General features: G+C 54.9%; 9 protein-coding genes and 1 non-coding gene across 10 annotated transcripts in view; 6 read left to right on the top strand and 4 right to left on the bottom strand.

Annotated features, from left to right (window-relative positions):
• The window catches only part of VDAG_07149 (mannosyltransferase), a gene marked incomplete at both ends in the record, with an annotated part of 1495 nt that extends 1358 nt beyond the window's left edge, over positions 1-137 (bottom strand). The window contains one exon of the mRNA XM_009656054.1: positions 15-137. Coding sequence (XP_009654349.1) covers positions 15-137 — 123 coding nt within the window. The remainder of the gene's footprint in view (positions 1-14) is intronic.
• Positions 138-836: 699 nt separating this feature from the next.
• On the top strand, positions 837-1666 carry VDAG_07148 (uncharacterized protein; the record flags this gene model as incomplete). The annotated part of the gene is made up of 1 exon (XM_009656053.1): positions 837-1666. The coding sequence occupies one exon, from the start codon at positions 837-839 to the stop codon at positions 1626-1628; it is 792 nt and encodes a 263-aa protein (XP_009654348.1). The 3' UTR covers positions 1629-1666.
• Positions 1667-2054: 388 nt separating this feature from the next.
• VDAG_07147 (uncharacterized protein) lies at positions 2055-2771 on the top strand (the record flags this gene model as incomplete). The annotated part of the gene is made up of 1 exon (XM_009656052.1): positions 2055-2771. One exon carries the CDS (start codon positions 2055-2057, stop codon positions 2769-2771), a length of 717 nt encoding a protein of 238 aa, XP_009654347.1.
• A 415-nt stretch (positions 2772-3186) lies between these two features.
• On the top strand, positions 3187-3810 carry VDAG_07146 (ADP-ribose pyrophosphatase; the record flags this gene model as incomplete). Its single annotated transcript, XM_009656051.1, has 1 exon — positions 3187-3810. One exon carries the CDS (start codon positions 3187-3189, stop codon positions 3808-3810), a length of 624 nt encoding a protein of 207 aa, XP_009654346.1.
• A 1850-nt stretch (positions 3811-5660) lies between these two features.
• Positions 5661-6195, bottom strand: VDAG_07145 (vanillyl-alcohol oxidase; the record flags this gene model as incomplete). The annotated part of the gene is made up of 2 exons (XM_009656050.1): positions 5661-5922; positions 6068-6195. The coding sequence occupies 2 exons, from the start codon at positions 6193-6195 to the stop codon at positions 5661-5663; spliced, it is 390 nt and encodes a 129-aa protein (XP_009654345.1).
• Positions 6196-8601: 2406 nt separating this feature from the next.
• On the top strand, positions 8602-9786 carry VDAG_07144 (pectin lyase; the record flags this gene model as incomplete). The annotated part of the gene is made up of 1 exon (XM_009656049.1): positions 8602-9786. One exon carries the CDS (start codon positions 8602-8604, stop codon positions 9784-9786), a length of 1185 nt encoding a protein of 394 aa, XP_009654344.1.
• Positions 9787-11087: 1301 nt separating this feature from the next.
• Positions 11088-14667, top strand: VDAG_07143 (uncharacterized protein; the record flags this gene model as incomplete). Its single annotated transcript, XM_009656048.1, has 3 exons — positions 11088-11508; positions 11567-13456; positions 13658-14667. 3 exons carry the CDS (start codon positions 11088-11090, stop codon positions 14665-14667), a joined length of 3321 nt encoding a protein of 1106 aa, XP_009654343.1.
• A 995-nt stretch (positions 14668-15662) lies between these two features.
• Positions 15663-16804, bottom strand: VDAG_07142 (polysaccharide deacetylase family protein). Its single transcript, XM_009656047.1, has 3 exons — positions 16404-16804; positions 15962-16311; positions 15663-15896 (listed from the first exon to the last, which is right to left on the bottom strand). Exons 1-3 carry the CDS (start codon positions 16727-16729, stop codon positions 15829-15831), a joined length of 744 nt encoding a protein of 247 aa, XP_009654342.1. The 5' UTR covers positions 16730-16804; the 3' UTR covers positions 15663-15828.
• A 3776-nt stretch (positions 16805-20580) lies between these two features.
• Positions 20581-22514, bottom strand: VDAG_07141 (H+/hexose cotransporter 1; the record flags this gene model as incomplete). Its single annotated transcript, XM_009656046.1, has 6 exons — positions 20581-20799; positions 20856-21248; positions 21318-21766; positions 21910-22006; positions 22071-22299; positions 22366-22514. The coding sequence occupies 6 exons, from the start codon at positions 22512-22514 to the stop codon at positions 20581-20583; spliced, it is 1536 nt and encodes a 511-aa protein (XP_009654341.1).
• Positions 22515-23927: 1413 nt separating this feature from the next.
• On the top strand, positions 23928-24007 carry VDAG_20199. The gene has a single exon. It is a non-coding gene; the product is annotated as a tRNA-Arg (tRNA).
• Positions 24008-25816: the final 1809 nt, after the last annotated feature.

The raw sequence follows: 25816 nt of genomic DNA, 5'->3' as shown, positions 1-25816 counted from the left end.
CGTAAGATGGTCACCTTGTGGCCGCGGTTTTGAAGGCCAATGGCAGCGTCAACGACGAGGCGCTCGGCACCGCCAATGCCCAGGTCAGGGTGGAAGAAGACGACCGACTTCTTCTTGGGAGGTGGCCGCACAGACATTATGCGTGGCTGCTGTGGTGTCGTCGTATGACCCCTGTGCTCGATGGGTGTTGGGTGAACACTTGGCTCTCGGGTGGGAAAATGTTGGTTGATCGAGAGAGGCCACGACACAGAAAATCAATGCCTGATGCTTCTTTTTGAGAAGATGACGGCAAAAGACCAGGCAAAAGAGCAAAAGATGGGTAAATGCAGAAGTGGCAGGTCCGGCAGAATAGGTCCAGGTAGCAAGAGCTTCCCCCACTGGCGGGGCAGTTGCAATGGGGCAGGCCAAGCATGTGCTCCTGCCTCCTTGTCCTTGGCCCCTCCCCTTTGGCTCTTTCCCGGCCCGTCGACCCCGACTTGGCGGTACAACGGATAACTGCTTCAGTATCAGGGTCCCCTACCAGCAAGCTCAGGTACCACCATCAATTGCAAATTGATGCAGGTCGTCAGGTACACACGTTCTTCAGGGCCCTCCCTCCCCACCGTCTTGCTCTATCATCTGGGGTCTGGTCCGGGTTTGGTCTCATTTCCCCGGCTCGTGGCCCCCATCTTGACGACTTTGTCTTTCCTCTCTCTTCACCCACCGCACCATGCGCTGCGATCTTTGATTGCAATCGTCCTAACGCCGCCCAGGCGCGGCACCTACGCTCTTTTTCGCTGTCATCTGTCGCCTGTCGTTCGACACAAAATATCTTGGCGACTGTCATTCATTTATCAATGCGCCTCCTTGCCCTGCGAGCCGCCGCTCTGGCCATCCTCTTGGCCCCTCTCCCAACAACCGCCGATGATTCCGACAGCGAACAGACAATCTGGGCCACCCCTCACGAGCAATACTCGTCCTCTGTCGGCGTCTTAGGCTGCAAGATTGACACTAATCGTGTCGCCTACTGGCCTGCCGCCATCAGCTGTAATGACATCTGCGTCGAGGTCCAGCATGAGGGTCGCAAAGTCAAGCTGCTGCGCATCGACCGCTCCGAGGGCGCTTACGATATGAGCTACGACGCCTGGAACTACCTGTACACTGGCAAGTCGGCGCGCGACGAGCCTGCCGTGGGGGGACCTGTCGAGATGCAATACCGCAACCTCAGCGCTTCGGACTGCGACGACCTCATCCATACCAAAGGCAGTCGTCTGCCGCTGAGTGCCCCCAACAGCATGAACTTTCTTGCGAGCTGTCTCGACGCGCCTGAAGACAACTGGGTCAAGGATAACCACGTCCTATACAACGTCCTAGACCCTCTTTGTACCGTTGGCCGCGACGAGGAGTGCGAGCTCGACTGGCCCGCCGCCAACCAGGCTGTGTGTCCCCACACCATGGGCGAGCCAGTCCCGCTCAAGGACAAATCTGTGGTCAATGTGCAGTACGGCACGGGAGACTCTGTTGTCGGCGCGACTGGCGAGAAAGTGGATGATCCCTCCAGCGCATCGACTCTGATACCCAGGTCATACGTTCTCTTGTCGGGGGCTTTGTTGGGCGTGACACATCTACTTTGCTATACCCCTTTCTGATTTTACGTTTTTAGGACATTACACAACCACTTTTACTGAGGAGCCCATCTGTCGTGACATCAAATATCCCATATTGTGACTCAACAACTTGAACATGACCATGTACGGCCCCATCCCGGACTTGCCGATCCCGCCGATGTCAATTCCGGGGCCGTGGAGCCGCCAAGGTCGCACCGGAGTGGGCACGCCAAAAACCGGAAACACAGTGAAGACTTTTGAACATATCTGACTGCAACCTGACATGGTTGTCTCGTGACATGTATCAAACATTCCCTCGCCCCTCAGATTTGTTGAGCGCTCAGGATACAGCGGACTGCAGTCAACACACAGGTCAGTCACAAGTACCTTGCGGCAAAGGAAGAAAGGCCGCCCCACCACAGGCGCCAAAACCTTACACACACTCAACCCCACGGGGGACGCTGCACCATGGATTTCGAGAAGCAAAGCTACTGGCACGATCGCTTCGCCCGCGAGGAATCATTCGAGTGGCTCGTAACCTCCTCAGACCTCATGGCCATCCTCAACCCGCTCCTTGCCAGCCTATCCCTCGGCCCCGACGCCCGCATCTGCCACCTCGGCTTCGGCACCAGCGACCTGCAGAACCACTTTCGCGCCCGCGGCTTCTCGGCCGTCACGAACCTCGACTACGAGCCCCTAGCGTGCGAGCGCGGCCGCGCCCTCGAGGTGGCCCGCTTCGGCGACTCGAGGATGGAGTTCCGCGTCGCGGACGTCACGCAGCTGCCCGCCGACCTGGGCGCCTTCGACCTCGTCGTCGACAAGAGCACCGTCGACGCCGTGGCGTGTGGGGGCGACGACATGGTGCTGAGAATGGGGCAGGGAGTCGAGAGGTGTCTGAAGCCCGGGGCCGTGTGGGTTTCGCTGAGCTACTCGTCGGCCCGATTCTCGGACGAGCGTCTGCCGTTTGATGTGGAGGTTTTGCACAAGTTTCCCGTGCCCAAGATGAGCCCGACGGAGCCGGATGTGTTTCACTGGTGTTACCTGCTGCGGCCGCGGGCGCCGGCTGCGAGGCTGGGAAGGGGGGAACTGGAGGGGGCGGATCAGGTCTCTGGCGAGATGTGCGGGAGTGAGTTTCGGCATGAGAGGGAAAGACGGACCACGGTGGAAAGGGCGACTGTTTCTTGACGTGCAAGTGAAGAAATTTCTCAGAGGATTCGAGCCGTCAAAATGCCCTCTGGACGGTTGGTCGGGCGAATCTGCAGTCATCGGCGCATTTTTGTGATTCTTTCCCGCCCGCTACCGGCCTTGGAAGATTTCCTAATACCGCACAACCTTGTTTTCGTCCATGGATAACAAAATGAGAACCAACTCTAAAGTCATATCTATAATCCCTGAAAGTTTCATTTTCACAGCTCATTCTGATTCACTGGACACCGGCTCCCGGTGAACAAGCCATGTTCACATTTCGCAAGGGAGGGGCCGCTCTTAGTCATCACATCTCTGCCCCTCATTGCAATCCACCACAGTCACCACGCAAGGCCTGGCAACCAGCGGCCAGTCTTCAACACCCATCACAAGAAAACATCATCACATAGCTGCAATGTCACAAAAAACGCAAGAGCCCGTCATCACCAAGGTCTCTGACCTCGCCACGGCTGACGCCCGCTGGGTGACGTTGAAAAAGGTCGACTACGTCGATCAGGTCGGCAAGTCGCGCTCCTGGGAGGTCGCCACGCGCAAGACGACGAGCAAGGCCGGCATCGACGCCGTCGCCATGGGCAACATCCTCCTCCACCCGTCCAAGCCGGCCTCCACCATGCTCGTCATCCAGTACCGGCCGCCCCTCGACTCCTACACCGTCGAATGGCCCGCTGGCCTCGTCGACGCCGACGAGACGGCCGAGCAGGCCGCCGTCCGCGAGTTCAAGGAGGAGACGGGCTACCAGTGCAAGGTCCTCAGCGTCAGCCCGCCGCAGGCGGCCGATCCCGGCATGACCAACGCCAACATGCAGATGGTCATGGTCGAGGTCCAGCTCAAGGAGGATGAGCCGGAGCCGGAGCAGCGCCTGGACGACGGAGAGCACATCCAGCGGGTGGTCGTGCCTCTGGCGGAGCTCTACGAGAAGCTGGTCGAATACTCCAAGCAGGATCGTATGATTGTCGCGGCCAAGCTGTTCCACTTCGCTGCTGGCATGAACTTTATGAAGACGCAGAAGTACTTTTGAGAGAGGGCAAGGAGAAACGGACACGCTTCGAACCTAGACGTTTCAAGGCAGCTGGGTGACTTGAGGTATCCGTGGCCATCGCTCGAAGACTCGGGATCTTTGTCCGTTGTAAGGCAGTTGCTATCAACGTCTAGTTGCTCAACATTCGGGCTAATGGTGGCGCATGGTTTCCAAAACTTGCAAAGCGATTTGAACAGAACTTATAACTCGAATCGGCACCTTGCCAAGATTCCAGAACATGCAGCAAACTCCGTGCGAGGGTGGCAATGAATCATAATTAATCACCCGGCTACGAAGTGAAGATAGGTCGGAAAGTGGAACCGCTTGCACACATGTAAGCGTCCACATACGATTTGAAGTATCGAGCCTACATAATGGTCAGCTCAGAAATAAGAAAACAATACGTACATCCAGCCTTTTGTCCATTTCTGTCGCATCGAATACGGCGTGGCAAACGTTCCAGGGTGAGCCTGTTACATGTATGGAAAGTGAGTGGTGTAAATTCGGAGAGGAAGCCATATGCATGATTTGGTGATGATATCAGGCATGAAACGGAGATCGATGTATCGCAATCTCGAGTTGCGTCACTTCCTGCGTCGGGCCGTTCTCCTCGCAGTTACGTTAGATATGTTTAATCTTTCGATTACTGCATCGGCAGGACCCTAGTATATCAAAAAGAGGAGAAAGTCATCAGACGCATACTGAGAAGTAGAATAGAGCAAGCCCTAATAAGCGAATCAAAGCCTCTGTGAGGGGCATATCGCAGTCAGCCCCACTGGGTTACCTCACGCCGCGTTACCCTACCTAGGCACACGAGAGATCAATACTAACCCCAACCAGAGCTCCGTGTCAGAGCGTTGTGGGAGCAGAGTGAAGAGGTCTTCCACACGTGGTCCACAGGCAATTAGAAGACGGGTAGGGGGTCGGAATGCATCTGAATTCTGGCCCTCCGCAGCTTGGACGGCCCTCCGCAGCCTATCTATACGTTTCTCGTAGCCCTTAGCCCCCGGCCGACCCCCTACTTGGCGACTCCGTAGGGTCGCCTAGAACTAGCTTTTCTGCTATGGCTTCCAGCTCATCATCTAATAGAGCAATTTTCTTGTCCGTGTGCGAGGCTTTATCTTCTGCAACCGCAGCATCCAAGAGGATGTGGCGGATGGTGAGGACATTTTGAAGCACCTTTGCTTGAGTTCTCTTCATTAGTGGAATGCTAGAAATATCGTAGACCAGATAGGCAAAGAACAGAGGATTCAACCAACCAAGCGCAGAGGTCTGATAATGTCAACAGTCGCACCGAGGTCCTTGTCACGGGGAAGGATAATTATGTATGCCTGATAACCTCCCGGGTTCGGCATCAACTGTTGAAGTAGGTGTTTAGCAACAAGGCCTTCCCAAATCTATGGGCTTTTTCGTGCCGAAGAATGAACTCGCCCAAACTCCCATCTTCACAACAATACCAAGGCTGCTTTGGGTAGAAAGACCATCGTTATATGGACCAAACCCGTAATTGAATAGCTGCCAAGCTTTGTTAGCTGGCTGTTGATCGGCTGAAAGATTCGAGTTCCGATTAGCAGGATCGGGAAGCGACCCCATGCCGGTGCGGACGAGAGTGCCGTCTGGAAGAACAACTTCCATGCCACAATGCATCATGAAATGGTCTGTAAATCATTTCAGATGGGAAAGGGCTTGGTGGTAAGCTTACGAGCTACTGACCACCATACGGAGCTGTCAGGCCGGTTAGTACCAAGTTCTGACAACTAAGGTACGCACAGAAGTCTGAGTGGTGCCTACTAATAGTGGAACCGCCTCCAAGATCTGGAGCCTGATTAAATATTGTCAGAGAACGAGGGTTAATCAACCTTGGGCGAGAATCGTCCTTCTTTCGCATCTAGCCATAGTTGCTCATCAAGACCAGTCTTCACGAGATGGTCATAGAGGCTAAAAAAGGTGACTCCAAGCTCAACCAAAGCATATGCCCCATCAACATTGACTTCGTGGATTTGGTTCATGTGTCTTCCAAGTTCCATGCCGAGTGTACCCGGGACCCGTGGGCCGTGGTGCAGCTCCTCCGTATCCGGTGTTGCGGCCCACAGAGGAGGGCCAGACGGGCATCTGCATTTTGTTACAGAGTCGCATGATTTCTTGAACTTCGGTGACAGTCCTCGGATGAACAACGGCGCATGATATGAGAAGTTCTTTGTCGTACACGGCATGCATGTCGTGGGCTCTGCAAGGATTGACATAATCTCCATCTTACAGCTCTACATCAGCCGAGACGATGGAAAGATTTTCATCCCCGACAATGGGTAGAATGGCCTTCACAAAGGCGTTGAAATCCTCATTGGTAAACTCAGGGGAGAGGCGGCGAGGCTGGGGGTGAGGCATGGTAAGCAGGAATATGGAAAGGTTTCGATTTGAGCTGGGATCCGAAGCATGCCATCCATGAAGAGTTCAGGCTGAGCGTCCTGTCACTTTATACCCCTTCAATCAGCACCAAAGTATTCACCGAGTTCCAAGTTGTCATTCTATTTTTTAGCGCCCTCACGTCGTACCCGATGCTGCTGTGGTATGCGTCTGGGGGTGGTAGGGTATCCGCCCGCAGTTATGCACGTTGGACGGCGGGATTTCCCCTACAGTACGACGATTGAGACCTACCGCGAGCTCAGTCACATGCCTATTTAAGGTAGGTAGAATGTGTCTGCCGAGCAATCGCGACCATCTGCTGGTCCAGCTGCAGAAATGGTACATCCGGCAGATGCTCCTACATCCATCCGTACCACCAAAAGCCCCCCCAGGGCCTGTGCATCGCCGGTATTCGGTATTGAGCTGTGAGAGTCCACGAGGTTAAGTCGTAGTGCCATGGCATTCAATCTGCCGATCAGTCCGCACCCCCACATGATCTACAGCACCTTGATCCCTCCCTCCCCTTCCAGCGCCTCGCATCACTTTGTTCTCTTGGCCATCGGCGCATCGGATTACTGCTAGAAAATAGGAAAGAGCCTTGCTGGCCTTCGTAGAGGCGCCACAGCTGAATGGTCAGTGATTGTACCAAGACCTTACCTAGGTATCGAAGATTGAATTCACTGCTCGCTGCCTGGCAGGAGGCCTCATGCAATGGCACGCCTAGTTGATCTCTAGTCGCTACCATGCTCCAGCAGCCTCACTTCCAGTTTCTACAGATGAATGATTACGGCACAACAGCGACTATAGTTCTGCCTGTGTAAAGCATTCCTGCCACGCTCCGGAACACCACAGTTCATACCTATCATTTGACCGTGTACGCCAATGGAAGGTGGGCTAAGACGCGTCACACCCAGGACTTCTTTGAACCAGGAGTGATGGCTGTTTACATGCATCGCAAGTTGGAGGCTGATGACCGCGCGACGACATAAGGTTTAACAACGATGTTGGATTGGCCTCTATTTTGGGTCACGATCCACAGGTCGCTAACGGCAGTACATCAAACTCTAAACTTTCGTGTTTTAAGCGATCTCCATGGTGTAGGTGACGTTTAAATCATCTCAACTGCAACGTCAGGTCCAGACATCCGTGCTAAGACATGAGGATTTATTCCATGCCCAAAACATACAGCAGACTACAAAAGACTGCAGGTCGAACTGGCTCAAAACCCAAATTTTCCAAAAAACCAATGACAGTAAGCAGACCTCGGAAAACTCTGCTCAACGACTCCACAACTTCATCATCAAATCACACGCCTGGTTGCACCCAATTCTTATTCCTCGTCATTTCAGCTGTTTGGATATCTCAGCTCTCGCAAAGTAGCACATGGCCCGTGTTAAATGAAGGAGCAAGGCTCCAGACGAGGATCTCAACAGCCGCGTAAGAATCGATTAAGAGATACCCGGCAAGTCCTTCTTTCTCGAGAATGGCGTACGACGACACTTGTGGCGGAGATCTACGGTTTGATAAAGTCGTGAGGAGCTTTTGGATGGCATGAGATTGTTTATCATGGTCGAGACTCATGGGAAAATAGCCAATGCAGAATCAAAGGCTAGACTAAGTGGCTACGCGACAGCCGTCAGCTCATGGATATCTTACGTGAAACAAGTTCTCGAATGGAGCTTCAATTGAGCTCTGTGGCGGCGGGGGATCCCGTGATTCTGTACAGGCTCCAGCAACAACCCACATTCACTATCGTAGCGACTCTTTGAGCGGCAATCCTCCACAATCTCATTACATTGTCAGGGGCTGTCAAGATGCTGGTGCCATGAGGCTGGAGGGGCCCCAGCTCTGTGTAATATCGGAGGCCCAGGAAGGGCGTTTCAGAACGAGGCATCAGGACTAGCTTGACGACGTTCTTGGCAAGTCTCTCGCCGTTCGGCTCCGATTCGAGCGAGGCGCAGAGGTTCACTGACGCTTGATCATGGCAATGCCTGTTGCAATGGTCCCACCATGCTCTGGACCGCGGTCCTAAAGGGCATTTTCGAGCAATGTTACGGGATGCTGCTGATCGAGCGGTCCTAGGATTTCGGGATTCGACGCAAACAATCTAGGGAAGCAGGGGCCTGAAGCCTCGTCGATGCACTGGCCGAACGGGGGAGAGAATCGTCAAATGCATTAAAGGCCAACATCAGCAGAGCCTTGTGGGATTCTACTCTTTCATCAACCACATTCGTTCGTTTACTCTTTTTGACAGATCATTGTAACATCTTCCATTCTTTCAGTTCTATTGACTTTGCACTAGCTTGCGCCGGCGTAGCTATCTCAACACTACCCATCAGTCCTCTCTTTTAACACTGCCGTGCGCACCATCCATTCTTTATCTCAACCATGCATCTCAATTTCCTCCTCGGCGCCATGGTCATGGCTACGGCGGCGACCGCCCAGACCGTCGTCGGCAAGGCCTACGGCTTCGCTACCGGCGTCACTGGCGGTGGATCCGCCAAGGCCGTCACACCCACGTCTGCCAGCGAGTTGGCGAAGCTTCTGGCTGACGATGTGCCCCGCACCATCGTTATCAACAAGACCTGGGATTTCACCGGCGCCAAGGCCACGGGTTCTGGCTGCGACCGCAAGTCTTGCAGCGCCAAGAACGGAGGTCAACTTTACCTTGGAACCCTCTCGTGCGGAGGTTCCGACAACGTCGCTGTCAGCTCCATCAAGTACGACAAGGCCGGACTCGAGCCCCTCATTGTTGGCAGCAACAAGAGCATCATCGGCAGCGGTGCCGGCGTCCTCAACGGCAAGGGTCTCCAGATCAAGAAGAACGCCAAGAACGTGATCATCCAGGGCTTCGAGATCCGCAACCTCAACCCTGGTATCGTCTGGGGTGGTGATGCTATCGACCTCAAGGGCGGCAACGACGGTGTCTGGATCGACCACATGAAGATCTCCCTCGTCGGCCGCATGTTCATCGTCACCCACTACGATGGATCTCGCGTGACTGTCTCGAACAGCGAGTTCGACGGCCAGACGACGACCTCTGCTTCTTGCAACGGCGACCACTACTGGACCATGATGTTCTACGGAAAGGGCGATCGCGTCACCCTGGACAGGAACTACTACCACGATGTCTCCGGCCGCGCCCCCAAGCTTGGCCAGGATGGTACCACCGGAACCTTCCAGGCCACCAACAACTACTTCAAGAACATGCAGGGCCACGCCTTTGATATTTACTCTGGAGCCACTGCTCTTATCGAGGGCAACGTTTTCGAGACCGTCAAGAACCCCTTCACCTCCAGCAGCAACAAGGGCACCGTCTACAACGTCCCCGACAGCGCCGCCGCGTCTGCCTGCTCCTCGGCCCTTGGCCGCGCGTGCGAGGTCAACAAGGCCTCTGGCAGCGGTGCCCTTCTCTCACTGAAGACCACCAGCGCGCTCAGCACTCTTGCCAAGAGCAAGAGCTTCCTCGTCAAGCCTGTCGCCGCCAGCCAGGTTTCGAGCATCATCTCCTCGTCTGTCGGCCCCACGAGGCTCAAGGCCCGCTCCATCCGTGGCCGCTGGGTCCGTTACTAAAGAGCATGCTCATTCTGAGATGTGAGATGAGATACATCCAGGCAATCCAGCCACGTCGGGCTCGAAGTGAGCATTGACCAGCTGACTGAGAGAAGCATGGCCGGCCAGCATGACACTCTGAAGAGCCCCCTTTCTATTCTGTCAAATTTCATTCTCTTTAGCAAATCTTCCATATAGCGAGGAGGGTGTACATAATTGAAATTCCACGAGATTCATTCCCAATATTCTTGACAGATATTATGCAAACGAAAAGGGAGAAAAAATGTCGTGACAAGTGATCCACCTCACATGGCAGGCAGCACGTATGGTTGTCGGAGTTAACCGGGCAAAAGGCCATCCTTTCGAGCCATGGCAATCTTCGCAAATTCGAGATGGGGAAAGGGTCTCACCTTAAAACCAGACCCTGGAAACCTTTTTCCCTAACCGAGCGCTCCCACGCCGCTAAATTCCCGATTGACTCGTGAGTCGGCCTCGTGGCTGGCGTCGCTGGCGTTGACGTTCGATACTGTCCTGCGTCGAACTCACCATGATTGGTAGAAGACCGAGAACATGCCTGTTGGGAATCAAGTTGCGGACCTCGGCCACGACCGATCGGAGCATTTGTCCTCTCGCCTCGTCTGATTTACCTCGTCCAAAACGTGGAAAAGCATGTCATTAGCGCGTCGCTTATCCAGCTGAAAGGTGACCCTGAAAACCACGCCACGCTTTACCCCTGCGCAAGCGTGCACTTGCATCGCGCTCAGCCGCTATGGCGTATGTCTATTGCCGTTTAGCGCTCTCTGCTTGCTGCTAACAAGACGCTGGCTTGGGCTACGTCTGTTGGCCTCTTCCCCAGTTGGGACATGGCTTTCCGCATCCAGGCCGCTTCCATGCCCGGTGCCGGCTAGGACGCAGCTGAGCTGCAGGCCCACTGCAGGGCGCTGTGGGAACAACAACAGTCTCGTCCGAGCCATGCATTTACTATTGCTTCTTCATTCCGCATGGTCCTCACGAGAGCCTCATCAGGACGGCAAATTGAGTGTTGGCAATCTCCGGAGAGGAGGAATTGGCAAACGCTCGAGGTCTGGAGCCAGCACGGCGGGTGGGCTAACGGACTAGGCGCCCTGCTACACGGCTTCAAGCGGAGGAACCCGCATATTTGGGATCCTGTATAAGAAGGTATCGAGCCGCTTGCGACGAGATCGACAGGAATATTGCCATCCTCAGTCACTCTCTCGTGCGTCCCCTTGTGGATCCTTAGGATCTAGTCACTCTTTTGCTCTATTTGTTGGTCAGTTTCTGACCCTTACGCTCTTTCCCCAATGAGGTTTAACTCTGTTGCAGCCCTTCTTGGGGCTGCTGCCGCTGTTCAAGCTCTTCCAGCCATTGAAGAGCGCGCACAATATGCCAACTCCTCCATCGAAGCCCCGAAGCAGCAGGGTTTTGAAGTTGTCATTGTCTACGCCCGTCCTGCCGAGGGATGCCCGGCCAAGCCCGCTCACTGCGATGCTGGTGCCCACGATGACCGCAAGGCGTACGAGGCTCCTTCTCTTCCCGAGCCCTCCATCGCTGAAGATCATGGAGACTCTGGCTTCAAGGGAAGCAAGACTGCTACCCTTGAGCACGATGCTCCCATGGCCACCCTTACCCCCGCCATCCACTGGAACTATGACACTCGCCCGGCCACGAACGTCATTCCCATCGCCCCTGAGAAGGCCTCCGAGATGTTTTACGGCATCACTGGTATGGCATAATTCTCTATCAGCTTCTCACATTCGATAACTAACCCAAATTCACTCAGATCCTTCCAAGGCCGGTCACTTCGCCTTCCTGACCTACTACTTCAAGAGCCCCTCGGTTAACCTCGACCACTGTGACCACGTGACGAACGTCAAGTATGACTCGGATGAACTGACGATCGGTTTCGGCTCCGAAGAGGCATACGAGCACGCTGTCTCTACCTGGGCTGATGACGAAGATGTCATCCTCATTGTGTACGTCCCTGGCTGCGGCGACTATGCCAAGGGCGATCGCTGCTACTTCCAGGTCAAGGCTCTCTCTTACAAGAAGGGCGACCTCGTCATTGTCGCCGGTGGTAAGCCTTGCCACCCGGATGACGTTATCTCCAAGGGTGAGACCGAATGGGGTTGGTGGACTCCTCGCGACGATGGCCATGGCCCCAAGAGCCCGAGCACCAAGACCCTGCCTGGCGTCGGAGGGCAGGGCACGACCAGCTCTGCCAGGCCCACGACCACTGCTCGCGCCCAAAACACCCAGTCTGGTGCCTCCTTCGCCTGGGGTGGCGGCTCGACGTCCATTGTGACTGCTACCACCGTAGGGGGTTCGTCGCCCTCTGGCAGCGCCTCTGCCGGACCTTCGGCCTCTGGATCCGGCTCGTCTCCTTCCAACTCTCAAGGCCCCTCTGGCACATCTGCTCCTGGAGCTGGTAGCACATCGGCTGGCTTTGCTGCGGCCAAGCCCGACTGCAATGCCCCTGTCGACACCAAGTACGGTTTGCCCTCAGCCTGTTGGGGTGAGCTCTTCGACTACGACCTTGACACTGATCTCGGCTATGAACCCTTGAGTGCGGATTACAAGACTTTCGCTCTTACTCTCGCCCCCGAGCTTGATGACTATGCCGAGGCCGACGGGGAGACCTTCGACGGCGATTTCTGGAAGACAAAAAAACGGGGAATCAATGTCCTGAACAAGCGTTCCTGTGGCTTCCTGTGTGACATTGTCGACACGTATGTTGTCCAGCCCATCAAGCAGGGGTACAAGACTGCCCAAGAAGCGAGCTCTATTCATGGCAGCATCAACAAGGAAGTCAGTTGGAAGCTTCCTGACTCCTCCTCCAATGATCCTGATGCCAAGACCCTCAAGGATCCTGAGACCAAACAGGTCACTTCTCCGTGGGGTGACTCGATCCTTCTCAAGGCTTTCGGAAACCAGGAGGGCGATGAAAACAAGAAGCTCAATGGCTACATGAACGTCTTCTGCGTTGGCTGTGGTGTTTCCGGCAGCGCCAAGCTCGCTGGCCGCGCTGCCTGGACTCCCCTCGGTGGTGTCTTCACCCAGGGCGAGGTTGAGGTGAACACGGACATCAAGTTCGTACTCAAGCTCGGCATCGACGCCCAGATGAGCTACAAGCGAGAGTTCAGTCACACGCTTCTGAATGTCGGCCTCCCTGGTCTGTCCTACGGTGTCGTTACCATCGGTCCTCGCATCACCGTTGGCTCCCGCGTTGAGCTTGAGGCCGAGGCCAAGGGCAAGCTTCTTGCCGGTGCCGAGATGGGCCTGCAGAACGCACACGTGCTCATTGACTTTGTCAACCCCTCCAACAGCAAGCGCAACGGCTGGGACCCCTACTTCAAGCCAGTTTTCGAGGCCGAGGGCGAGATTATGCTCGCTGCGACTCTGGGCCTGCCCATCGGTATCCGCTGCGGTCTCCAGATCAGCCAGTGGGACAAGTCCGTCGGTCTCATCGACGAGCCCTCGATCAAGGGTGTTGCGCAGGTGGCTGCCTCCATCGAGCTGACTGAGGAGAAGAAATTTGCCGCCGGATTCAAGGACATTGACGGGTGCACGGGCATTAGCACCCAGATCAGCTGGAGGAACAAGCTGTTCATTGACATCTTCGGAACCACTGAGATTCCCCTGCTGGACACTGATGATAGACCGCTTGCCCGCGGTTGCATTCCGTAAGTTTTCCCCAACTTATTCGAGAGCTTGTCACCGAGTGAGCACCGAATAACAAGAAGCAGCCTCCCTGGTGTTCCTGGCCAGGAGCCGAATGCCACCGCCGACCCTACGGCTTCTGCCACGCCTTGCCAACCCCGCGACGTCCAACCTTCTACGGATCCCGAGAACCAACTGATCCTACCGATCTGAGGGGCCCACCGACCCCGTGGACCCGAGGACCCCACTGATCCCACCGACCCCGAGGATCCCACCGATCCCGAGGATCCCACCGACCCCGAGGATCCCACTGATCCCACCGACCCCGAGGAGAACCCGGAGGACGGCGGCGAGGAGAACCCCGAAGACAGTGGCGAGGAGAACCCCGAAGACGGTGGCGAGGAGAACCCCGAGGATGTCGATGGTGGCTCTGAGGAGGACTTCGAGAACTCTGACTTCCAGGAAGCCACCAAGGTCCGCGCTCGTCAGGCAACCACATCTGCTGTGGTTACCACCCCTGCAAACATCACGGGCAAGGTCGTCGACATCACCTCCAAGATCAAGGGCAATGGCACCAGCGTCCTGAGCTACACCCCTGAGACCCTCCCCAACCGCCCTTACAACACAAGCACCGGTTATGACCTTGCGCTTCTAGTTGATCCTGAGGCCACTACCATGATCGTCTCCTGCTCCAACGGCAACATGTACGCCTTTGGTGTCGATGGCGAGGATAATGAGCACTGCTCTGAGATGTGGTCGGCCAAGAACGACGTCCTCGTCACCGACGGTAGCCAGCGTCTCATGCATTACTACAACAACTCCATGTCCGCCGTCGGCGTCTCTCGCCTCCGTCTCGACGACCAGGAGAACATCCCCTCGGCTGGTGTCGTCGTCGCCTTTGCTCCCTATAGCGAGGATGACAAGACCGATGACTACTTCTACCTGGCTGTCGATCCCAATGAGCAGGTTTTCTACCTGCTTGTCTGTGACTTTGAGGACAACTCGGGTTCCAAGATCTTCCTCGCCAAGGACCCTGAGGACGGTGCCGCCATGCTCATGAGCGAGGATCTCCAGTACACTGTCACTGGTGGCAAGGTCACCGGATGCTACCCGCTCACCCTGATGCAGGGCGAGTACGCGGCCGGCGACGACTACACGACCCTCAGCGAGGCTTCTGACTCGGAGGAGTGGGACCTTGAGGATGACTGGTTTGAGGAGGAGTGAGGCATGAGATGAAGAGAGGAGCAACGACTCACGTCCGCGAAGCATAGTTTCCTCTTTCTAATTTGCTTCACGAGCATACGGACGATTGCGAATGGTTCACACTACAAGGCTCTCTGATGAGATCGACCGCATGTAAAGTAGTATCATATATTCTTAATCACTCACCCTGGCTCAAATCTCCTCATCTTTGTCCTCGTAAACTCTGAGCCCAGCCGGCGGTATTACCTTTCCGAATCTTCCGGCGGGTTGCGAGACTGGCGACTCAAGATTGCCCGTAGTTGCCGTCGTATGCACCCTTGTCTTTGTGAAGTTCCATGTGTCAGTTCAAACTCGCAAGATCGAAGAGCCGGAATGGCCCGGCAAAACGGCACTTCAACTGAATCCATGCGGGGACAACCAAGATAAACATATTCCGAAATCTGGAGATGGATTTCTGACACGTTTCCCTGGACATCAGACTTGGTGATTTCATCCCTGCATGCCAAGGATCAGACCTCGTATTAGTAGCCCAGGTGCTTGGAAACATTAGTGTAGGTGTGTGCGCGCGCGCCGCCTAGATGCGCCAGCGCTACGCCAACTGACTCGACACCAGCCCCTAGTAGCGTGATCAAGCGCCTCTCGGGCTTCTCACCGCCGAATCGACCATAGCAATGTGATATCATAGCGGAGAGAAAGATGTCATGGGCGAGATGCTCCTTACCAACAGTCCACTGGATATGATGAGTGGTGTGTTTGGCTGCTGTATTTGACGCAAGATTCCCACTCTTGGCATTCAAATCGGTTTGAATGACGGTATCGATTCACATATGCTCCGAGAGTCTCTTCACACCAAACCTACTGACAAGGCGCCACTTGGAAAGGGGATAGCCCTTGATGCCTGGTAATGCGGGGAAGGAGATAGAGACCTTCAGGATTGAACCCATATTTGGCATGAATCACATGAACACTGTGACGCAAGGACATACAGCCTACAGTGACAAATGGTGCACCGAAAATGGATCATAAATGTAGTGAATAATAATACTTGAGGTTCTATACACAATGACATGTGAGAGCGGCAAAAGCGCGCATGCTACAATAGATTCAGGCTGACATTCGTGATCATTAATATACGGCTTCATCCTTCGCAACCCAGGCCACTTGGGCCCTCGATGAGGACATCTAAGCGCGGGGAGTGACCCTGTACCAGTAGGCGTAAGGCTCGCCGAGGCACTCGCCGACAGTGACGGCTGTTGCACAAGAGAAATCAGTTTACTGTGCGGATTGAGGAGGCAATGGGGAAGACTCGACATACCCTTAAGCTTGAGCCTCTGGACCTCCTTGATCATGGCAGGGAGCAGGGTCTTGACGGTGGTCTCGTGGACGTCGTGAGCGAGAACGATGCGGTTGTTGGCGACACCGGCCTTGAAGGCGGCGATGGAGGCGGGCATGTCGAACTTCCAGTCGTTGGTGTCCAGGTCGGCATGGATGACGCGGTAGCCGAGCTCCTTCATGACGGCGAGGGTCTTGGCGTTGTAGTCGAAGTAAGGAGGGCGCATGTAGGTGGGGTAGTACCCGATGAGACGACGGAGCTCGTTCTCAAAGTCGGTCATCTGCTTGCGGACAGCGGCATCGCTGAGCTGAGTGAGGTAAGGGTGGTCCCAACTATGAAGAGCGTGTTAGCGAGACGCTGTCTCAGGAACAAGAAACAATGGACGGTAGGTCTCGAAGAAAGACCAGGGTGCGCCAAGACATACGTGTGAGAACCGATCTGGTGGCGGTTGGCGCGCATGCGCTTGAGGAGAGGAACATAGTTCTTGAGCTCGCCAAAGTTCTTGCCGTTGAGGAAGAAGGTACCCTTCATGCCGGCGGCCTCGAGCTGGTTGACGGCGTTCTCGGTCCAAATGTGAGGGCCATCGTCGAAGGTCAAGGCGATGGTGTTGGGAACGGTGCACTTGAAGATGGCGACGCCGTTGGGCAGGTTCTGCCTCTTCTCGATGGTGGCCAGGTCCTTGGTGATGGGCGAGGCGGTGGCACCGGCGACCAGGAGGCCGAGCACGCAGTTGCGGAGGTTGACAAACATTATGTTAGGTTGCGTTAAACGAATGTAGGTGTTGAGCGAGTGTGGGCAGTGCAAACGACTGTGAGGTGGAACGAAGGCTTCAGAAGTCTCGGCTGTCTTCTATCAGAAATCCACGATGGATGGGGGCCATGATCCCTTTTACTTATAAACATTCAAGGCGCTGGCGAAAGCCCCCAAAAGAGGCACAGTAACCGGGGCCAAGAGACCGACACCAGCCCAACAACACAAGGACCAGGTATCATGCGTCAGAACGTTTAGCGAGCGGAGAGAAAAAAAAAACTACATCTGCAGCTCTGACCAGTGTACCCTGTCTAGTGTGAATTGCTTCTATCCAGGGGGGCACTCATCAGGCAGGTCAGGGGGTGAGGGTATGGCGTCGGAGTGGCTGCCTCGCCTCGATCAAATCGCGGCCACACGACAATCAGTGGGACACCACACGGATCGAAAGACAACCTTAACGAGCACCACATGAGCACAATGTGGTGAGCTGAGGCGGGCCAGGGGCACTGGATGAGTGCTTGTGGTTGCCCGCCCTGATGAGGTTAGCCCTCACCTTGCGATCCCCTGGTGCAGCTCGTATTACCGCCAGGGCCTAAAGCAGCCTAGTTCTTGGCACCCGTAATCTCACGGACACTTGGTCGAGGAGCCTGAGCGGCGCGCGATGATGGTTACCTAGAACCTTTCCACACAGCGGGTTCTAGGGCTCGGCGTGGCGGCTTCACCGGATGGGCCAGGCCCCCCCCCCTTTCGCACCCATTTATTGGCAGCGCTAGTAGCCCCCAAAGTCGCTCTTGTGGTGGGTTGTTTGGGACCTGTGGTTGGCACTCAAGCCGGCCTCTCCACACGCCAGCGCACCCGTCGCGCCGCTTCATGTTCGGGCCTGGAGCTAGGCCGAGGGGCAATAGGGGGACACAAAAGCACGGCTATGGGGTCAGTCATGGGGTGATGGTGGGATGAGCGGTTGTTTCCAGGGATTCGAGACGGCACATTTGTGCATGGTCAGCCACTTGGCGTCCATCATCGTGAACTCGTGAGCAGAAGGATCCCGAGACTATTCGACCGTGCGTCATGCGCGTGGCAACTGATCCCTTTCGGTTCGAGTCCCGTCGGCGGTTGCGAGAAGGAGGAGGAGGGGCGAAAGGAGGAAAATGAAGGGGAAAAAAATTGCGGAATCACGATTAGGGTAGGAGGAAAGGCCTCGGCTGACCACCCATTCAGCAAGGCCAGTGTGGTTGCTGTGCCGCACGACTTGAGGTCGATAACGCCCCTATTGGCGTTCGGGCGGGAGAAGCAGGGGGGCATTGTGGCGGAGGATCAATCTCATCTCCGACCTACATCTCTCTCTGCCGCCTGCTGCCATGGCATGAGAAGACAAATCAGATCTCTGTGCACGCATGATGTGCTGTGCTGTGCTGAGCTACCACTCTTTCTCCAAGACCAAGATCGAGCGAGCCGTTCCGACGGAGGATGTGGCATTCAATCATTGTCTTTCAACCGGGATAAGGTTTCTTTGTCCATCGTCTCATCAGGCTATAGCCCCCCTTTCCCCCTTTCCCCTGATTCCCAGTCAGGTACATGTACCTCTCGAGCAAGGTACATGTACTTTTGGCTTTAAGCATATTAAGCATGAGTCAAATGGCGCCAGCACGGCCCCCGACGACTCCTCAGTGGTGACTTGGTGGTGAAGCAACAGTGGTTGAGACATTTCCTTGAAGCCCCCTCCTCCTTGTCCTCAGAGCGCTCAAAAGATTCCCGGGTGGCCAAGAGTCTCTTCCACGGTATCGGTCGCGCTTCTTCTTCTGATGCCAAGCAGGCAAGGGCAAGAAAGCACTTCAGGTGACTGACAGGGTATGGTAAGGTTGGGACGATTGGCTCTGGGCCTCGCTTGTTTGCGAGACACAGGCCTCTCGATGCAACACGCCACGGCGCAACATGCAGCCTTACAGGTGGGTGGTCACTGGCTAGCCCGGCTGGTCAGTAGAGGAGATGGATGCCCTGTCACAACGAGAGCCTAGCAGCCGCTTGACACCACCACCACCATCGTCATCGCATCTCTTTTTTTTTTTTTTTGCCTGCTCCGCCGCCCAGTTCCCGGGAGGTTAACCTTAATGCCGGAGACACCCCTGTTTGGTCGTATTATTGGAGGAACCTAGAGTCTTGCCTCAAAACTTCTCGAGTCTCGCGGCGCGTTGATCACTTTTCGAATCCGGTCTCAACGTCCCGATATCCCGCGCCCTGGAGCACAGGGTCCATAGAGCCCAGGAACAAGAGGAACCAGCCCCTGGACCAGGCTATGTGCGGTGAATGGCACTGTACCTACATACTGCCCCTGCATAACCGACAAATCCCGTCGGAAAACCCGTCTAAATGGCAGTCGGCAGTTTCTTGGGTCGCAGCAGCGCCTGCAATCCGTCCCTTCATGCATCTCTTGCCGCTTTCCGTCACCGAGCCTTCTGCCAAGTTCTTGGCTCTCCTCGTATGCCAAGCGCTTTCGATACCCGCCCGAAGGCAGCGACTCCGGAGATAGAGGCCTTCCCACCCTCGTGCATCCCCCCTTCGGCCCTGCCGCTCACGCATGATCACTGCCCACAGCGATGAGTAATACGGGGCTCCTCGCAGTTGAGGCATTCGGCTCTCGGGGGCCTCACACCCTACTTGGCAAAGCACGCCGCCCTCACGCGCCGCGACCGATGCAACCTTGGGAAGGACGGCGGGGTTCGTATCTGTGCGCCGAGGCGTGCGAGTCGGAGCGCGTATTTGCTCTCAGCTGCCCGGCGTGGGCTGCTGGAGCGGGATGCGACGTCGAAGCCCCAATAACGGGTTTCTAGCATTACAGTCGCCCGGTCGGCATGCAGGGCGTGAGCACGGCGCCAAGACCGATGATACGATGGTCAGCCCGCAGCTTGTGCTTGGTGGTTGTCACCGGACCTTGAGAAGGACGATGACATGGAGCGATGGAGCGTTAAAGCCTTAATTCTCGGTCGATGCGGTTTCGATCGGCGGAACTACTACCTACCAGCTTGAGAAATATTGGCTGACTCTGTATGCGAAGCATTGTCATGTGTCTGTCCTGCTGCCATTTTGGAGACCCAGGTATCGTATGGATCCACGTATAGACTGGTCGACGTGGGACAATCCGCGGATTACCGGACTGTCACTGCCAAGACCACGATAGAGCGGACTGTGGACCTTGCTTTTGGAGATTCGACACGACGATAAGGGGTAGCTGAGCACTAGGTATCTTGGCGTTGAGTCGAAGTAAAGAGTTTTACTAACTGTGGCCATGTCAAATGCAGGAGGCCCAAAACGGAACCATACTCTGATGTAACTTGTTGTCTATATCACTCTGTGGTAATGCGAAGGACGATGAACACTCGCCTAATGTGCTCATTGGTAGTTCTCTTGGACGGTAGAAAATCGACTTTCCCGCTCAATTACCTCTGGAACCAGTTGGTGTGGTGACTGCGGGCGCTGGCCCGAATTGAAAAGAACGAACAGGTCAGATTCAAAGTTGGGAGTCTACGGAGTAATGAACGTAGCAAGAGCAAGACCACACATGGTCACGAAACTATCATTGACTGAGCTGTCAACCAAATCTTGGACAGAGGCGAAAAGCGGTTGGATAGATCTTTCGCCAACAACGGCCGTAAACTACAAGGGTTGACAGCAACACAAAGAGCCAGCGCTATCTTGAGTTCACAGGGCCCGAAGTTTTAATTCATAAGGTCGAAACCCGGTCTTCAGCTATGGACAGTCGCCGTGCTTCCGTCATTCGAAAGCTAACTTCTAACCTGAAACCTAAGGTCCGTCGTGGCAAGCAAATGCTGTGCAAATCAGATAAAGAAAGGCCATCAGAGTTTGACGTGCTCATCTTCAGCATCCACACCAGCCTGCTTGGCCTCGGCGTCCTGAATCCTGCGCTCCAAATCGTGAGAAGTCGCCTGCGAGGGGTCCATCCTGGGCACAAACAGAGGTGCCTCAGTGAAGAGGTACCTCATCTCTTCCAGCGGGCGCCTGGCCGTCTCGGGCAGGAATGCCCAGAAGAAGATAGCGTTGGTGAAGTTGCACACCTGCAAAAATTGGTTAGCATCGAAGCCAGCGCATTTGGCATGGAGACAGAACTCACGATGAACAGAATGTACCACCTCCAGCCAATGCCATCCTTGTCGTCGAGAGCAACACTCGTGGTCTGGCCGATCATGGTGTTGAAGGCGAAGCTCGTCATGGTGGCGATCGAAACACCCTTGGAACGTGTCTTGGTGTCGAAAATCTCGGCGGGGATAATCCATGACAGAGGACCGCACGTGGCGCTGAACGAGAAGTTGTACAGCCAGGTCATAGCGATAAAGCCCCATGAGGCGCCAATGTTGCTCGAGGCACCATCCAGCGGAGGATACTTGGCCAGCAGAATCGTGGCGATGATGAAGCAGACGGCATTCAGCAGGTTGCCACCAATGAGCGGGAAGCGACGGCCCGTCTTATCGATGAACAGAATCGTGAGGAACTGGGCGAACAAGGCCTGACAGCGTCGCAATTAGCATTTCTATCATAGCGGCACGCCACACGAGGCAGACAGCGGAGCACTTACAATGCAAGAGGAGATCGCCTGGTACTTGAGCGCATCGTCACCCGCAATGCCAATCTTCTCGTAAATGGCGAGGGAGTAGTACTGAATGGCCGAGACACCTGTCATCTGGACACTGGCCTGTAGGGCGCAAGCGAGGAAGAGGCGACGGAAGCACGAGCGGTCAGTGAACAGCTCGGCGTACGACTTGGCTGAACCCTCCCTCTCGATAGTGATCGTATCCTCGATCTGAGAAAATTCGGCCACAACCCAAGCATCGTTGACATCGCCGTGTGCGTGAAGCTTGGCCAGAGTCTGAAGGCCCTCTTCGGTGCGGCCATTTTGAATCAGCCAGCGAGGTGACTCAGGGAACAGCAGGATCAGCAGGGCCAGGATGCCAGCAGGGACATTCTGAATACCAAGACTGACACGCCACTGGTTGTTGTCGTCGGCCGCAAATCCGATGTAGGAGCCTGGAGAAATACTGTTAGTCTTGCTGATGGTGTGATTGACTCGGCGGGTCGGCAAGGGAACAACAAGACCAGAGCTGTGCAGCTGAACTCGCAAAAGGTAGCCACAGCTGTCAGTCCAAGCGAACATGTGTATTAGCACGTACCGTATGAGATCCAAGCTGCCGCAAGGGCACCAATACCCAACATGAATTGCTGGAGAGCCGTGACACGGCCACGAATGTCGGGGTGGCAAAGTTCGCCCTGCAAGATCGAGTCAGCATGATTCGGAAGCCGCGTTGATTCGAATATGGCACGCCCAACTCACCTGATAAACTGGAATGATCATGCACAAAACTCCGACACCAACACCAGCAAGGGTACGACCGGCCATGAGAAAGGCAATGTTCTTGCCGATGGTCTGAAGGGTTCCGCCGAGGAGGAAGAAGGCAGCGCCGATCAGGATCGTGAGACGTCGGCCAAAGCGATCACCAGCCCAACCGGCAATACCAGCACCGCAGAACGCTCCACCCGTGAAAACACTAACGACGGCGCCGCTGCGATTGTGTCAAAACGGGCACGGGGGAGAGCTCGTCTGGGCGAAACGAATTCTGTTGACTTACATCTCGGCTGGATCTTCGCCAAACTTGGACTTGAAGGATGGCGATCCAATGACCTGGGCGATGACACCAAGATCATAACCAAACGTCAGGGAGCCGAGCGACGCGAAGACGCTGACGAGAAATTGGTACCATTTAGGAGGGAGAGCCATGGTGACGACGATGATGGTTGGTGCGATGCGCGCGCGAGACAAGGCAATAGCATCTCTGGGCAAACGTATTCAAACCGAAGCGCGTCCTCTTGGGCTATATATTTGGCACGTCTCCCCTCGTTGCCCAGAGAGCCGAGTCCCGAGAATCGCCTGACGAGCACTCGGCCGTCTTTTGCTGTGTCGCACTACGCCCGGGGTAGCTGGCCCCGGAATATGATGACATTGTCCAATAAAAGTTCTTTTTCTGTGCGGGGGACCCCAGATGAAGATAGCGCGTCCGGAGAACGTAACGGCAATTGGACAAGGATGAGAGCCGACACTCGAGGCGGTTTGCGTCAAGCTTCTGGGGGCTCCAGATGCGCACCACTCAGCGGCGAGGACGGCCGCGTCGAAGCTTTGACATGCCAACAGCCTGATCAACCATCATTGGCTTGAGCTGTCGTGTGGCGTGCCCGGGACTTGGAGGATGCGGGTGGATGGACGGGGAAATTGAAGCCGCATGACTTCATTCGACTTGTTGGTTGACGACCTTGGGCAGTGAGGCGTCACCTAGACACTATTGGACTGTAGCGCTCGATATGCGCTCCTGTCGGGATGCAGCTGGATAGCTCGTCGCATGTTTCACGACCTCCAGCCATCTCGTAGTATGGCTAAGCCATGCGCGTTCCGACCTGGTTCGCGCCGCCGTCGCCAAGTCTCGTTGATCACCAGGACAACTTCCACATCAGTGAGCCGACGAGGTATAACCACGTGTGCTTAACCATGGCGCCGGAATCCGTCCGAGCTGTCAATTCATCGCCGGCTGTGGCAGAGAGGCTGATCTTCCATGGGGGCGGGTAAATCTAGGCAGTTTGAGCGAGTGCCACCTTGGCCCCACGAGCCGTACTGGATCGTGCCGAGGACGCGCTTTAACGCTTGAATATGGGGTCGGGACGGGGAGACGGCCGAGGTAACGTGGATGGTGAACAGCTGGTAGGTTCCACGCCTTACGGGTTTCCTCTATTCCTATTCTAGACAATGTATGTGTCATCTTGGAATTGGCGTCTAATGGACCTTTGTTGCATGGACAGCCTCCGTCGCTGTTTGTCCGCTCTCATACACATCATCTGCCTTCTCTGACAGTGACCCCATGTTGCACGGGCCATGACTCATGACACGAACAGAACTGCCAAAGTGTATGGTAGAACATGATTTCCTAACTTCAGGTCAGATGAAACGTAATAACATATCTTCATAGGCCCATACTCGTTCCATACTCTCAGAATTGCCAGCTGCGTTTTCTATGACTCCTCGAGCCCCAGTTGCTGCGTGAAATATGTCTCTGGCCGGCAAGGAAAGTCGAGCCATTATGGTTAACACTACACAAAAATCCGTCACATCCGGTAGCAGCATAAATATGCACCAAGCCCAACGACCCCGTTGGCGCAATGGTAGCGCGTCAGCCTCCTATTAAGGCAAGCTGAAGGTTGCGGGTTCGAGTCCCGTGCGGGGTTATCATTTTGTCTTTTGTCCTGGTTTTGGACGATCTTTACGTCTGGTCCTGTTGAGGGTTCGAGGAAGAGGTCAGAGACCACTGCAACAAGAACATGGGCCTCCTCATGAGGTGCAGGCAAAGCAAACCAGCACGTTAGGGGGCGAAGAACAGACTTGACTAAGATCCACGCTCCTCGCCTTGCGCCCTTGGCTGGGCCATGACTGCAATTGAATTTGCCGCTTGCTCAGCCTCAAGGGGTCTTCAGGAGTGTTTTGAAGGAACAAAACGACAATTCTTGAGCAGTCAGCGGGTATTGAGCGGTACTCGGCTGGTCGACGAATTTGGCCAGCAGTGCAGCCAACGACGACGTTGAGTAAGCCACCAAAGGTGTCACGGCAGCAAGACCGGTCAAAGTATTCAAACATGAGTGCTCCCAGGCTCGGCGATCACGTCTCCAACTCATGGTAGACCTAGCCTGAGGCAAAATACCACCTTTGGACACAATAGAAAGGCCTTTCCACTGCATTTGTAGCCTGCCATATCACGGATCCCTGGTGAGCTGCCACTTCGGTGTCCTTTCCCAGCGGTGGCTGGCAAACTTAGGAGGGGCAATCTACAGAAGCTCAGGTATGGTTCGTTGGAAGCAGATCCCAACGGGCACTAATGACAGGGGGCACATCGGTGGTCTCACCGAGAGTCCCGAGTCTTCGGCTGGCGGGAAGGTCGGCCTCCGGAAGGTGTGAATGAAGTTGCATTGCAACCCCTTACATGGACCATGGTTCAGGGACAGGCCATATCAAAGGAAGAAATAAAGGCAAGCGGTCTGCTTACGTATGGTTTTAAGGCTCAATTTGTGTTTCGACGGAGTTCTGGGCACTTGATGGTTAGAAATCTGAAAATGCAACAGTTATGTTGACAACATTCCGCCTTGTGATGCAAGTCAAATGTTGGTCTTTTGGCGCAAAATACCCCAATCGATACTCTTTCTTGTTTTCATGTGGCCTCTCTTTCATATTCCATCATACTATTGCCTTTGCAGTCCTCTGTGGTGTCTCCTGTCCCGCCATTGCCCCAGTATCATTTTTACTCTAGTGACGGACATCGACAAATGAGAATTTGTTGCGGTAGCTTTCGCGTAACCTCACAACAACCATTTTCGATTTTGAAGGTCTCGCATCATTCAAGACCGTTGAAAACATGGTACTACTCATCTCATATATGGATGAAAGGTTGTGAATCGAGAGAATGTAAGGAGCGTTCAGTGACCTCTGTGATTCTAGGTTTGCCCTTGACAAGTGTCTAGACATCTAATGAGCTACAACAGCCGAGAATATCCCTACAGTATACCATGTACAGGGAGATGATGCAGCAGTAGCCTTTTGCCTCCTCGGTAGTGCGGTTGCTTCAGCACCCAGTACTCGCCATTGCACCGTAGAGTACGACGAGAAAACGGATCGAGTACAAAGTAGACGAACACCATATGCCCAAGAAGCCCATCTGCTACACATTAGTTGTTTGTAGATTGTTAAGTTCTGGCGGGGGCTCTCCAAGTTCCTGATTCCGTCGCGTCCAATGACCTCAACAGCACATCCAGCTTTACCGCAATCTCTACAAGTACTGGAAACTTTGACGATGACCAGACTCATTTCAACAACCTGGACTGGTCAATGCTTCATGAACTGTGACGCATCTAGCTTGCATCCTCGCCGAAATTCAATCAAGATACTAATACACGAACTGCTCGACTTGCCAACAAAGCACCAATCCAGACCCTTGCTGTAACCCTGTGAAGACAGAGACTTCTCATCCACGCCCCAAGCTCATGTCG

Source organism: Verticillium dahliae, genomic scaffold (assembly GCF_000150675.1).
Source record: "Verticillium dahliae VdLs.17 supercont1.15 genomic scaffold, whole genome shotgun sequence".
NCBI classification, from domain to species: domain Eukaryota; kingdom Fungi; phylum Ascomycota; class Sordariomycetes; order Glomerellales; family Plectosphaerellaceae; genus Verticillium; species Verticillium dahliae.
This window is presented reverse-complemented; position numbering and strand designations above follow the sequence as displayed.